The sequence below is a fragment of the Haemaphysalis longicornis genome, unplaced genomic scaffold (genome assembly GCF_048455015.1).
Source record: "Haemaphysalis longicornis isolate Haplotype H1 unplaced genomic scaffold, Haemaphysalis longicornis Haplotype H1 scaffold_5, whole genome shotgun sequence".
Classification (NCBI taxonomy): domain Eukaryota; kingdom Metazoa; phylum Arthropoda; class Arachnida; order Ixodida; family Ixodidae; genus Haemaphysalis; species Haemaphysalis longicornis.
Genome location: NW_027526385.1, coordinates 58,487,450 through 58,502,769, shown reverse-complemented (window position 1 = coordinate 58,502,769; position 15,320 = coordinate 58,487,450). Strand labels below are relative to the sequence as shown.

Below are 15,320 nucleotides of genomic sequence, written 5' to 3'. Positions count from 1 at the left end.
AGGGGTCCCAGCACTTGCAAGATAGTTATGTGTTTAAAGGAACCGTGGCAACAAAGTACGACTTAGTTTTATTTGAAAGAACCAGCGTTTGGTAACTCGCTCAACCCCATTCCCGCAACCCCAAAATATGTTTTCACGACGAAGAGATGACGAATATTGAAAAACGTTCAAATTTTGCTTTACGCAACAATAGGAAGAATGTAATACTGGAAATGCTTGGAGTCATCAGTGTGGTGACTCCATGCCAGCGTACAAGTGCTAACATGAAATGGAACTAGAGGCACCGCTACAACCAACTGCACTGTCTTGTTTCTTGGCATAGGCTTTGGTTGGCGACCACCAATTTCACAAATAAATCCCAGTGATGTTTGAGGGTCTTGGTGAGAAATTTGCAATCCATAAGGAAAAGCAACAGGAAATGTTCAGTAGGTGCCTTGGCATTCATATCATCTGTTAGCATTTTCTTAGTTGTATTCGTATAAAAGTTATGCCTTTTTTGCTGAATTTGAGCTTTAATCACACGCGCTTGCAGGGTTTATTCATGGAGTCCAAACAATGTTCCCAGTGTGTAAACATTACCAGCCGTGTCGAGTTGAAGGCGATTATTTTGCTTGCAACATCATTTCTCATTAGGATGTGAGGTCTGTCATCTGAGGTTCATCATATCAGTCTCAACTGCATACCAGACTGTTTTCAGGGCGGTGACTTCGTGGTCGCCTGCCGTCTGCTCAAAAATGACACTTAATGAAGAAAAGCTGACGATGCCCACAGAAAGTGCCTGGAAAGCTAAAGGCTGCATTGCAAACTCCAGCGCCATGTCATTGTCAGTTTTAAGATATTTGCTGAGCACTAGGACGTGGGTTCAATTCCAGCCGTAGTGACCATTCTTCGGATGGAGGTGAGAAGCAAAAACACTTGTGTGTCGATATTTTGGTGCACGTTAAATATCCCCAGGCAGTCAAAATTGATGTAGAGCCCTCCACTACAGCGCACTTCATAGACCTGGTGTAGCTCCAAAGTGTAAAACCCCCAAATTTGGATTCTTAGTTTTAAAGTATTGATGCCACTGGTGAATCCAAAGAGCCCTTCTACGCTCCTTGACACTGATTTTTCGGCATGTGTAAATTTTTTAAAACCGCGCCGAGGACCAGTGCTGTCTGTGGCGAGCGAAGCACCCGTCACTTCTAACTTTTTATTAGGCGTGATATTGGCTAACACAACCTCCACCTTAGTGGGGGCACGCTAATCATTTTTTCCCCACAGCCAATTTTTCCCCTTCCAAGAGTATCAGCTCGGAGGGAGCCTTTTTTAAACTCCTCGCATGGTTGTCTGCAGCATGTTGTGAAAAATGCAGTTGTTGTGCCTCGCTCACTCCCCTCTCATCAGCTTTTTGGAAAACCTGCCCCCTCCCCCCCCCCCCCCCCCCTCAAAGTAGGCACTTGGATCCACGCCTTACCGACGTAGAACACCATTTAGCTTACCTGGATTTTTTTTTGGCTAAGGTGTTGCGCTGCCGAGCACGAGGACACGGGTTCTATTCCCGGCCACGGCGGCCGCTTTTCTGGTAGCGGCGAAAAGCAAAAACGCCCGTGTGTACGAGATTTCGGCGCATGTTAAAGATCCCCAGGTGGTCAAAATTAATCCGGAGCCCTCCACTACGGCGCGCCTCATCGTCTGCGTTACGTTGGCGCATCGGCACGCCAGGTCCTGGGGCCGTATTCTCGTAATTGTCCCTTTTGAAAACGTCCCTTTTGAGTCCCTTTCATCGTGACGTACTTCCGATAAAGCAATAAGCGTTGACAGTAGGTTTGCCGCGCTTGCGTGACGTCACTTCCGGTTGTTTGCTTTTAGCCAATCAGGGCTCGCCAAAAGGGACACTTTTGAAAGGGACAAAACTCGAGAATACTGCCCCAGGTCTTCAGCGAGGAAGGATGTGAAAGTGCAACATGGTGGAAGGGGCTGGAGACACTTGAAATGCTCCCACCATAACCGCCGTAGGGAGGAAGCGTCTATGAATGAAGCTGCTGCAGCGGCCCGATGATAGCATCGTGAAAGTTGAAGAGTTCAACGGCAGATCAGCAGAAGGTCCAATTAGGCTTTTTCCACTTCACATTCTTTGAAAGTTACAAGCATCCCTGTGATATTTTTTGTAAACTCGCAATGAAAACAGCTTGCGAATTTTTTGCCTTCAATGTGGCCTCTTCTGTTTTGTGGGTTCAATAAAGTATAAACCTGACCATGCGTTGGGTTGGTGATAATGTCTGCATCTACCTGCAGTGATCGCATTCAATTTGCTTAACTAGTGGGTGGAGGGGACAGCTTTTTCCGAGAGGCTGTCTGTCCATTTCTCATGCTTTGTAGCTTCATGCAAAAAGCTGCAGTGGCGAGAATATGGAATAGGTGTGGACATCATTTCACGTGGATTTGTTGTTTCATGTAGCCCACTAGCCTACCAGTCGTTAAAGCCGTAAAACTGCCTTGCCCAAGAGTTGCATTTGTTCGCAGTTTTTAATGCAAGAAAAATGCAAAATAATAGTGCTGAACGAAATGCACATCTCGCATATTTTCAGAAGTGGTGGTGGTATCGGACAATGGCTCTCACCCCCTCGGAGGGATTGGCCAGGAAATGGGTGCTTTAACGAGGAAAAACATATAAAAGAAAAATATACATTTAGATAAAGGAATGCAGTGAAAGTAGGTGCTGAGAGTAATAAAAGTGAGGAGATTAAAGGAGCCATGAAGACAAAATACAAGTTGGGTTTATTAGAAAGACTGCTTAGTGCCGATAACAATGATACCAATATCATCGCAATCTTCGAACAAATAACGGAGATATTAAAGAAAACATGCCAAGCAGTCGCGACCACCGAGCCAATTTCCCGCAACTTTTCTATGACGTCACGGAACCTTGTTTGTGCGATTGGCGGCCGCCTAACTGACCTGTCCTGACGACACATGACTGGACGTCTGTAATGGGGCCTCTAGTTCCATTTGACCGCATCACTTGAATGCTAACGTGCAGTTAACGCACTGAAAATTATGTTTCATTGTTGGCCCGTATGACGTCATTCTTGCTCATAACACATCACAGTGGCGCAAAATTTGAAAGTTTTTAAATACTTCCTGCTTTATTTTCGTTAAAAAAAACATCTTTTGAGGCTGTAATGGAGCTGAGTGAGATACTGAATCCTAGTTCTTTCAAATTAAACGAAGTTGTATTTTCTCTTCATGGCTCCTTTAAGAACAAGTAAACAATATAATTGCAAAAAAAGTAGGATGCAAGTGTAACAAAGAGAGAATGTTGTGCACACGAAGCAGTCAGCAAAACGCGCGTAAGTTTAAAAGGGAAAACCGGCAGAGGCAAATGGCAGCTAGCAGAGCAGACGGCCTGATTCCAGAATGAATAAGCGTACCACAAAGTGAAGATGACCGTGGCAGAATTTCAGTACCTTCGCCCAGATCAATAAATTTAGTGGAGCAGACAGTGGGACGTTTAGCTGGTTGCATGTGCCTTCTAAGTAATTCCGCCGTATGGAGGAGGACTGTTGACAGGAGAGAAAAAAATGTTCAATCGTGTCTGGTTTGATTCAGAACAGACATAGAGGCGAAGGGGCCAGATCACAGCGGTGCAAGTAGTAATTTAAATTTGGCACGCGACACCGGAAACTGGTGAGGGTGACTTTGCAAACCCGTGACTTGCTTATGCTTCATTTCGATGAGTACCAGAGGTGCAAAAACTCGGAGTCTGCGTAAATGGAAGCAGGCATGCTTCGAAGTGGGCACAATCCACAATAGCGAGCCGAAGTGATGAGGTCAATGGGCGGCGGAACCTCCACTACTGGACACCGCCCAATGCCATTCTTGCCAGAGCTTGTGCCAATTCATTAAGCCATTACAAAAAGTTCTCGGAGGGAGTAAAGTGATGAAGAAGCAGGACATTGCAAGGGGAGATGAGGTTGGGGAAGTAAGGGCAGAGCAAACAGAATGTGAATCTAGACAAGAGGAAAAAATACCCACGACTGCCTTCTCCTTCTGGACAGTGGCGTTAATTGCAGTAATGGCATGGAAACAGAAACCGTTCAGATGATCCTGTAGGGGGACTGTAGAGAAATTCAGCGGGAGTAATTTAGCATTCGTGGGAAAAATATCATCAAAAGCGATATCTAAGGACAAGACTGGGTCGGGTATGGAAGCCGACAACTGTACGAAGACCGCCCCTGGCTGTTTTAATTGTGGCCATCGACTACTGAATAACAACTAAGGCCATGTAACCAAAGCAGTTTGCAGCCTGGAAATGGGCGACACCATAACTCTTGGGAATGCAAGGGCGTGCATTCGAGAGATGAACTGAGGAGTTCAGGCTTCTATGTATAAAACATTAATTGGCATATAACGGGGAAGATCGAGACATAATCTTGCAGCTTGTTGTTCGAGCATTATCAATGAGTGAAGTTTGTAGTGGAGGCTTCTACAAAACAGCACACATCCAAATTCTGGAATTGGCCAGACATACATTCTATAAATCATTAGTAGTGTGTCGCGATGCATGCCCGTTCTCTTGTAACTTGGGCTTCTCAAGAACGAGACAGCCTGAGCCCCTTCAATCGTAATATAGTCTGTGTGAACAACGATTGAGAGTATATTCGTATAACATTCCCAGATATTTTAATGAATTGACCTGAGGAATGACCTGTTGACAGTGACTAAGAGGGATAAAGACTGGGCTGCTCACTGGAAAGGGAAGTAGAGTACATTTACTTACATGTAGGGTCAAGTGGACACCATCCAGCCAAGCCTCTTAGGACTGCAAAAGCAGATACAACATCGTAATATCTCTGGCTGAGGCAAAAAAAAAAAAAAAACCAATATCGTCCGTGTAAATGTACACCTGAACGTCTAGATCAAGGGTGTAGCCAAGGGGGGGGGGGGGGTGTTATGGTGTCAGAACACCCCCAAAAATTTTGTAAGTGATGCATCCCCCCCTCCTTTTGGCCTTTTTCCCTGCCCATGCTTTTTACATACTTCATCTATAAAATTAAACGTAAGAATGAGAATAGCATAAGAAAATGAACATAAGATATTGTTTGGGTGCAGACTATCTTGAAATATTTTTTTCCCCGCAGGGTATAACACCCCCCACAAAACATTTCTAGCTACACCACTGGCCTAAATTTACCGGAATCGAACTCGCTAAAATATTAAAAAGCACGGGAAACAGAACAGTGCCCTAAGGAACACCTCGGATTTGGCTGTTTATAGGAGAGGACAGGCCTTTCAGTGAACAAGACTACCAAGTGACCTGCATATTTCTTAACTTCACCTTCACTTCTCTCATGCCTGTTAGTAACGATTGGTTCTCTTCCATACAACTTCAAGACATCTCCCATTTTTGGCTTCATTAGACCAGAGTAGAGATTATTCAGCACAAACAAAACAAGTATGTGGAAGAATACACAATTTCTCCAAGCTGCACCAGTCTTTACAAAAGCCCATGGCTTTTCAACCAAGCCATGTTTAGCAACTTTTGTGAGCTTTCAATCAATCAATCAATCCACACAGCAATCCAATTCAAAGCAATTTATTTCCACTGTGTTTACATGCTGCCATTGTGACATACAAGACATAAGCTGCCCACTGGCCACATCTGTCTACCATAGTGCTAACCGGGAAGCCTGAAGTAAGAAGCCCCAAAATCTTGCAGAGGAGGGAATGTGTACAGGACTGTATTCCAAGACTACGCAGCTCTAGACTCGCACGCAGATGCAAACATTCGACACAAACATAAATAGTATGGCTTAAGACGAGAGCTAGCTAGACAGCCTTTATCAGATGAGTGCTGGCACTTACAAGTTGAGCCGTTGAATGCAGTGGCATGATAGACAAATGCCAAAGTTATTAAAGCTCAGCACAGAAACTTAGCTGCTATCAACCACACCGCACGAAACATGGCCTGTGAGTCGACGATCAGGCTACATGGCAACGTGGATCTTGTATAGTGCAAGCAAACACGGGACAAGGCGGGGAATCTACGCAATGGGCTTTTTTGCGACAATCAAGTGCCTTGTAACACAGTGCAGATGCCACTGCAGTTGTCTGCCCTTTATTTTGAGCCTGCACTTCAAATTCTGTGACTGTTTGTAAAAGCAAATGCTACAATTTGTTCCAACAAATCGTCACATTGCACAACCAATTAAGTGTATTGTTGGTTTCGGGCACAGGTTACTGCGAGATTTCGTTTACGCACCACTAGCCCCCGGTCACCTCCCCACACCGTCCCCTTTTCTCTGCACCGTTCAACTTCGCTCACTTCAAGGCTGTCTGCTCAAGCGCTCCGCACCCAGTCCACAAGGCGATTTTCTCAGGAGTTGAACGAGTTGTTCGCCGACTCTTCCGTGGGTGTCACAGCCGTTGGAGCAGCGGGAGAAGCGGTCGGAGCGGCGGGGCTGCTTGTAATGCCCTTGTTCTTCGCGATGGACCGCGTCATGCGTTCGAGCTCGGCGGCTGCGTCGTTTCTCATCAGCGACTTGTCGGCCGTCCGGGCGGGAGGCGTGCTGCCCGGCCCTGTCTTGCGGTGCAAGAGGCTGTTGAAGAAGTTTTGAAGGACCCCCTCGTTCCCCCCCTTGACGCCCTCCGCCTGACTCAGCTTGGCGAACTCGCTCTCCTTCTTCCCAGCCGGCGAGGGGACGCCGTGCGAGCCCGGAAGCCGGCGTTCGGCCGACTTCTGGACGCCGACGGGCGTTCGCGCTTGCGCCTCGGTCGCCCGGCCCGGCGACGGCGTCTGCTGGTTGACCAGCGCCAGCTGTCGCGCCAGGAACGCCTGGTCGCACTCGGCCACCACCTCGGGCTCCCGCTGTAGCGGCTTGCGCGTCATGGGCTTGGTGATCACCTCCGAGTAGGGGTCGTCGGGTGATGCCGAGGTGATGTTCTCGTAGAGGATGGCGATCTTCTTGTCGTTGTCCCAGCCGGACGGGATGAACACGCCGTCCTTCTCCACCACGAGCGCGGGAGTTTTGAAGGGGAAGCCGTAGATGCGGTGCACGAGGTACTTGTAGAGCAGGTCGCAGTTCTTGTCCTCCTTCACGGACGTGTAGAAGAGGGCGGCGCCGTAGCGCAGGCAGAACTTGCGCACGGCCTGCTGGATGAAGTCGAAGTGCTCGTCCTTGAAGTCGAAGTTCTTCTCCAGCGAGCCCATGAAGTCGGTCATGGTGATGACGACGATCACGTCCAGGCCCAGGTTGTTGGTAAGCGTGTCATCACCGAGAGGCAGCGCGGCTGCGTCGCCACCGCCGTCGCCGACAGTGACGGAAGTCCTCCGCAGCGGCAACGTCACGCCTTCGATCTCGTCACCGGGCTCGATGTAGTCCTGGAATCTCCGCATCACGCGGAGTCTGTTCTTCTCGACCGTGGCCTCTGGAAGACGAAGTCTCGCCAGGTGCTCTTCGAGGACGGTGGCCCAACTCTGAAGGGACTCCAGTATGGACCACGGCGCGGTCATGGACGCCGTCAGAAGCACGGTCGTGTCTTCCAGGGTCTCCTCGGTGATGACGAACTTGAGCAGGTTCCGGTGCCATGGGTCGCCGTCTAGCACCCACACGCCCAGTCGGGTCTGATCCTCGCGATACTCGTCGCGGACGTACAGGTAGTGGTACTCGAGCCCCGAGCCTTTCTTGGGGTCGTCGTTGCCCTGAAGCTTGGCGATCAGCGTCGTTTTACCTGACTCGTTGTCGCCGAGAACGAGCAGGAGCTTGTGAGAGGGCAACTTGTTGGGGAGGCTCGCCTGCACTTGCTTGAGGATGGACGACCAGATATTTTGGCTCTCGTCATCCTCCTTGGCCGTGCCGTCCGTCTGGGCTTGGGAGGCGGCTACTTCCGTGTTGTTGACCATGGTGACAGTCACGGTAACAGTTACCCGGCCAGCCGGACCATCAAACCGTCGATATTTTCCGAGGAAAACGCTGTCAGCTGCGGCTCACGGGATCCAGCCCCTTCACGCAAAACCCAAATCAATGACCAGCCAGTACGAAGTCGAGCCGAAGTCGACGAAAGCCTGATGACGCATAGTTGCGCAATTTCTAACGTTGTACAGCGTTTATGTTAGGAAAACTTTGTACTAATTACTGATTGTTTGTTGGTATTCATGTAAACAAAAAAAGCCCACAAAACTTGAGCTTGTAGCAAACTACGCATCAAGGTTAGAAAACTTGAAAACGAAACCTCCAGCACACAATCACCTAGATGCCGACATGCGCGCTTCTAGCGTCGTGGCGGTCGTGGAATCGCATAGAGAACGTATTTATTTCTCTTTAGGCCTGTTTGGTCGGCGGGGCGTACAGGATGGAGCGTGTGATGCAGTTTTCTTGCGTCGTTGCTAGAACATTTTCACTTATTTTACAGGGGCCGTCGATCGCATGGTTGATGCCACGCCCATATGAATCTACTTAGGCTGCTTAGGCGCGCCTTTTAAACGGAAGCAATAGAAGGCAGTTCGGTCGTTCTTCGGTACGAAAACAGAACGCGTGTTCATTTTCCCAACCGAAACTTGACCAAATCAAGGCATTGAATTTATTGCAATGCGTAGAGCGCCATGCATTTACTCACTTTAACGCCTTCAGAGCGCTGCAGCGATACAGGGTAAAGAGGTGATGGAGGGACTTCACTCTCTAGCGCTATTATTGAATGAAACTCTATGCATACGACCCGCCCCTTTTCCTGTCATTGTGTAAGAGAAGAGCGACAATATTTATTTTACTTACAAAAACGCCATATGTCTGAATTTAAGGCTCGGAGTGGTACGTTTATATATAAAAAAAATTAGGACAATTGAGTTTTTGTGCCGTGCTCTGCTGGATTTTAATGTTGCAGAAATTGCGCTCCCGCCTTCGTATTTCCTGATTAATTGCGCGTTTTGCTGCTACTCTTTTTTTTTGTCATCTTCCGCTGCTATAAAAATATCACTGCATTGGTGTCATAGGCGCCGACTACGGGGGAATGGGGGATTTATACACCCCCTAACACCCCCCCCCCCTTCCCCAGAAGAATTTAGACACCCCCCAAAAGATTCCACAACCACAAGCAACCCGCCCAGGAATATATACACACCCCCCCCCCCCCCCCAGGAGGATTTCAACACCCCGAAATTGAAATTCTGAATAAACCACTGAGCGCTCCCCGCCCCCGCCCCCCCCCCTCCCCCCTCCCCCCATTCCACACACACACACTTCAGGCAATGCTGCTCCCCGAACTTCAATTGCCAGTGACATTTACAGTTGTGGTTTATTTTGTGTTGCATCTACCTTTTCACTTAAAATTTCATTGTGGCTAGCATCGTTGGCGCAGACGTGCACGGCTTAAGCCCGTTCTACATGGAGCGAATTTCGCCTGCGAATCCGCTGGAACGAACATTCGCACTTGCGAAGTTCGCAATGCCTGGAATTGTCGTCTACATGGGGCCTGCGAACGCCGCGATTTTCGCATTTCAGATGCGCCTTGTTTGTAGACTGAATTAAGTTTGCCACCAGCAAAGGTTGTTGTGATTTTAACAAGGGTGGTTTTATTTTACTTTTTTGGCAAGTTGTTTCTGCCTGGTTTGCGGTAAATATAAGTTTATTTGCAGTTTTATATAACAATCGGCAATTCTTTATCAATATACGCACACACAGCAGAAAAAAAAAACGTTTTGGTGTGCCCGCGCTTTTGTCGCATAGAGATAATATACTGACTCTAGAGGGAAAGCGCGCCGCTGAGCCAATGCATTGGAACCGTACATGGAGGAAAGAAAAGTTTAGGAGGGAGCGTCACGTGACAATCGTGAAGCCTAGTCATAAAAAATAAAAAGGAAAGACTGATGGGAGGTGTTCTATTCACGTGACAGGCAAGCGGTAGTTCTTTGCGCCTCATGTGGCCCTTCGCCGACGCTGCGTGCGTGCGTCTATCCGTTTGGTTGCCGGGCCGTCCGCGTATTCGAGTTTCGGCGACGAGTCGTTGCGCGCAGCTCTGCCTGCAACCCGAAACGCGCAGCGGCCTGATCGTGCGGGCAAAGTGGTCGGACGGGAGAGGCAGAAAACATCTTTGTTTACTGAGCTTTCGGACCCGTCGAAGTTCACGCCGCAGTCGGAGAGTTGTGTGCCGCCGCCGCGTGCAGAAGTGAAAATGATGTTTTCAACTTTGCCGCTCAGGCTAAGTTGAAAAGATCAACCATTTCAACCGTTTCTTTAATCATTTATTGGCAAGGCGCAGTCAGTCCGCAATTCAGCAAGGTCCCTCCCAGGCGTAATCTACCATTCGTTTTTTTTTTTTTTAATATACGTATTGCACCGATCGAGCGGTCCTCAGCGGACAAACAGCCGGAGTACTGCTTGCGACGCGAGGTGGTCACACCCAACATAAGGGTTCTGAACCCTTTGTTTTCCAGTTCACTGAAGTAGATAAAAACGTACCATCACGCCGGAGCACCGGAAAGGCGAACGTATGCAAAAGCGCGCGCGAAACCAAAGCTAGTCTCACCACCTCCCCGCCAACACGACACTCGTTACGCGCGATAACTCAGCAGAATGCCAAACGCAATCGTCACAGCACACCTGGCAAACACCGCGCAGCCGTAGGCCGCTCCATGCTTGTGAATGTTTACGGCGGCGCGTACGAGCGATCCAACGTCAGAAGTGAAATTCGGCTTGCAGCTCGTGAGGGTGCTTCGTAAGAAGGCGATCGAAGTCTCGCCTTGCTTTGAACAGCGTCAGCGGCAGTACTTCCACCATACGAAGCTTGGAGCGCAACGCTGGCGAACAATCTTGTACGGCGCCTTCGGCGACGGCGCTCGCCTCCATCTCCACCGGCAGCCAGCCGGAGCCACTAAATGCTACCGCGGGCCTGAGAGTAGTGCTTTTTCCATAATGCATTGCGCGGGAGGAGCCCGAGGAGAGGAGAATGCGGTGTCAGAGGAGGTTGGCTTGCCAAAGCTGTGCCGCCTGACGTCATGCTCCCTCCTAACATTTTCTTTCCTCCATGGAACCGTACGACACACGGTGGCAGACATGATACAACGATTTGAAGGTTGCCAGCTGAGCTTTTGCTTACTGAAAACGGCGAAAGCGATGGGTTGTAATCTGGCAACGTGCTACTGTGGCGTTTCCGCGTCCGGCTAGCGAAGCATGCCGGGAGAAATTGTAACATGGCGGACCGCTGGCCAGGCGGATTTTGTGTAGGCGGCGTCGACAGCATTGCGTAGTTTATCTCCTGTGGGTAGGTAACCGACGTGTTTTCGGTTTAGCGTACGTGCGACTTGTATGTACTGAGACTATTTGAGCAAGATGTGGCAACGCTCACGCAACACTTGCTCGCAAGCTCGAATGCGACTGATCGCATGCGCGAGGACGCCAAGGAGTCAGCTGATCCGTACTGGGTGCACAGAATAATGAATCTCCGTATGATCTCCGTGCATTTTTGCGCTGTGCCGCTTTATTTGCCATTCTGTGACATTTTGCGAGTCGCTCAATGCTTTTCAAACGAAGTGTAGTGAACTGCCTGTGGCTTTAGCTCAATGTAAAACCTTTATTGACACGCACAAAAAAGACATCGCATGGGCCAACGCTGATATTGCCGGTGAGTCGCGGCGCTTTGAAGCACAGGAACGAAAGAGCGCGGTCGATCGCATGCCAACGGAGTGGAAGAATGCATGCCAAGGGAGTATGCGAAATGCAGTCCGCGGCGTGTCCCGTTTTCCTTTCTGTCTGTATTCATCAAGTTCTAGCTGCTTTCCACCACTTCAAAGGGAAAGCTTGCGGGACTGAATGCGCAATATTGAATGGGCAGTAATTTACCGCACAGAGCGCGCGAGGAGAGAACATTGACTGATTAAAAAAGAAACCGCATTTCGTTACCTATTTTTTCGTTCTACCTTGACGAACGTTTGCGCGAAAGTTCGAAGCACGAAGAGCTGTCAGAAGTTTCATGAATAAAACAACTGGAACCGAACGATTATAGAAGCTTCTTTTATTTCTCTTCCAACGGGAACGATCGCTGGCTGCCACTCCGTAGCCTGTAGTGAACTTGCGATAGTCAAGGTCAGATCAGAATTGCTGTTCCGGCGTCAGTTCAGTAACGTGAAGAAAGAATGACAGCCTCGCAAGCGCCCGGGCAGGCACTTGCTCAGCGCGTGTATCCGAGTTGTACTAGTTGTACACGTTTTGCGCGCGCGCAGATCTGAGCTGAAGACTGCACACTGCACACACACACTACGCAAGTCAGGCGCAAGGGCCTCGCCACTTCCTAGCACACTTAAAGAAAATCGAAACCAAAACTGAACTACACACTTACTCTTTCTCCGCTAATAAGAGCGTAATTACACTGAAAGTTTTTTATAAAGGTAGTTTTAATTACTGAAGCAATTATTTGTAACTATTTTGCTTCAGTTTTTTGTTTTAGTTAAATAATTACGAAACAACTTTTTAGAAGACTGAATGCAATTGATCTGGCAACCATGAAAATTGTATCATGTCAGCGCCCACGATTCGTACGGTCTCGGAGCTCGCTTTACCCCCCTGTTTTGTCGCGCTCATACAAGCAACGCCATCTGGTTTCCAAGCGTGCAAGTGGTGCCGAGCTGTGCTCCTATTGGCCGCAGGTCCGGTCCCTCTACCAACGTTTATAGAACGTTGCCCTCTACGCCGCACACGCCGCACGAGCGGCGTTTGCTCGACCGCTTCAAATGTTTGGCACTTTGCCGCAGCAACGAAAAAAGGTAGTTTTGCCGCACGAGCGGCGCCGCATCAGCGAATTCGCAGGCGAAATCGCTCCATGTAGTACGGGCTTTACTCTCATACTTTCCATTCATTCTTTCAAAGCACAAGCGCTCTAGAAGTACTAGTGGCGGTTGCGTCATTCGTATTTTTATTCAATTTTTTAAACTTTTCTCTGCGAACGCTATGTACACACAAAATACATTTTATGTACTACACAAGAATAATTGATTTTTAAATAAGAGAACGGAGCCTACTAAACTTCGTTGTCTAATGTTGGGGATAGCTTATGCTAAGGGAATAAATATGTTTCTGTATGTTCCCCTCGCGTTAGATTACTTTGCGTGCTCTTTTGAGCATGAAAAAAAGGCTGCAGTGTTCAGTGACACCTTCGGCCGCTTTCTATCAGCGACTTGCCAAATGCTCATGAGTGTTTTGTGTCTGAGTATTGGTGCATATGCTCTTTCCCGCAGGAAACCCTGACGACTCGGGGAAAAAGAAGCTCTTGTAATAATTTACAATTCTTCGGGACGGAGACATCGTCACTTGCAGGAAGAGGTGATAAATATGGGATTCATTCAGTACTGAAAATGAGGCCAAGCCAGATTCACTCAAAATCAGATCTCAGGTTCAGTAGCACGCATCGAATCCTGCACGCAGGCTTGAGGCACGCTGTAGTGAAGGGCTCTGGAGTACTTTTTACCAGGTGGGGATCGTTAACGTGCGCCGAAATCTCGACATACCATATTATATACACACGATGATGATGATAATGATTGTTACATTTCATCATCATTTTACCGTAATAATGGGGTGCAGGTAAAGTAATATATGTATATATATATATATATATATATATATATATATATATATAGAGAGAGAGAGAGAGAGAGAGAGGGAGGGAGGGAGGGAGGGAGGGAGGGGGGCGGCGGGCCCCCCCACCAGGAAAGTGAACAATTTTTCTTTGGTAGGTGTATTTGTTATTGCATTTCTTTCCTTATACGCCGATGGGTAAGGGAGAGATGTGCGGCTGGTGTGACGTCATTTATTCAGAGTTAAAACGTTCGCGCTTTTGCTCGGACGCCTCGCATTGCCAGAACGTACTGCACAGTGTTGGGAGAGAGTGTAATTTATTAGCAGTCCATGGTGCTGCTTTCATAGTGTTTCTTTCAAGAAACTCTATAATGGCTGCTTAGACTGATGCCTGTGCATTGCGTGTTCTTAGAGCCCGCCGAGCACTGGGGGATGAGCGCGTCATTTGCTTGGATGTGGTACGTCACGGAGAAACTGGCAATTAACTTGAATTGACTGGGACTGGCTTCACAGAAACTTGCAGGAGGTGCCCGATGGAATCGCCTCCTTCCTGCTGCACCACAACCCAGTTTTGGGCAAAATAAAGTTATTATCATCATCATCATTACCATGATCAATTAGGCAATTGTGTTTAATTTCTTATTGATGAACTTTTTGCCATGCATCCATTTTTTTAAAGGCATTTATTCTACCGCAGGGCGTAGATGAAGGGGTATGAATTTATAATGAGGGAAGTTGATTAGATGAACATGAAAATGCTCGCTTCACGGATGTTTGTTTCCCGGCCGCGGCGGCCGCTTTTCTGATGGAGGCGAAAAGCAGAAACGCCCGCGTGTACGAGATTTCGGCGAGCGTTACTGATGCCCAGGTGGTCAAAATTAATCCGGAGCCCTCCACTACGGCGCGCCTCATCGCCTGCGTTGCGTCGGCGCGTTAGACCCTATCAGAATCGCTTCACGGATGAGGTATAAGAGGGAACGATGATGGGGTCCCTGTATACATACGGTGTTAGCGCATGCGTCGTCCACGTGGATTCCCGCCACCGCAAGACGTCGCATCGTTGTCGGACGCAAGCAGAGACAGGAACATCCACTTCTGGCACAACTCATATATGCCCGCAGTTGTGTTTGTTTAGACGTACACACAAACTAGACAAAAACGGAGAGCAGAGTTGAATGCCTTACTGCCTAAACACATGTTGTTCATACAGAAGAAGACACAAATTGAGAATTTTACGCCTTTTTTTTTAAAACAAAGAGTCGCACACGAAAAACAGTGCATGACATACATCCACACGATACGAACTACCTAAGCATCAGCGATTATGTTCCGCATCTTTCTCTCAGTCCACGGTGCTGCCTGCCCGCCAAAGGCCGCTCTGAAATTCGAACAACAAATCGATCATATGCTGCCACCTGAAAAGCTCCCTGCTTTTTGCTATGTTTTAACCATATCGGAACCGGCATTTCTCAAACAAACCCACGAAGTCGCAACAAAAAAGCTTTAACAAAATACATTGTTTTAATATCTGAAACATTACGATGGGTGAGCCGCATTCCTCTTGAATACAAAGGCAGCAAGGTAAAGCATCTCGAAGGTCATTACAAAGCTATCCGCAAAAGCCCATTTCTACGAATTGCACGAAGGTTCCAGCTACTTAACGAACGGTTTACTTTTCCGGATCTCAAAACGATATCTAGCTGGGTGGCCTGTGAGGCCCTCAAGTCTGTTCACAAATCTGGCTTGTTGCGAAACTATTCGCTGAACTAATGT

General features: G+C 48.2%; 1 protein-coding gene across 1 annotated transcript; it reads right to left on the bottom strand.

Moving 5' to 3' along the window:
* Positions 1-5,562: 5,562 nt before the first annotated feature.
* Dlic (dynein light intermediate chain) lies at positions 5,563-8,038 on the bottom strand. The gene has a single exon (XM_077670463.1). It carries the CDS (start codon positions 7,883-7,885, stop codon positions 6,359-6,361), a length of 1,527 nt encoding a protein of 508 aa, XP_077526589.1. The 5' UTR covers positions 7,886-8,038; the 3' UTR covers positions 5,563-6,358.
* Between the last annotated feature and the right edge of the window lie 7,282 nt (positions 8,039-15,320).

Coding starts and splice junctions, on each gene's coding strand:
- Dlic (XM_077670463.1), bottom strand. CDS start 7,885: ATGGTCAACAACACGGAAGTAGCCGCCTCCCAAGCCCAGACGGACGGC.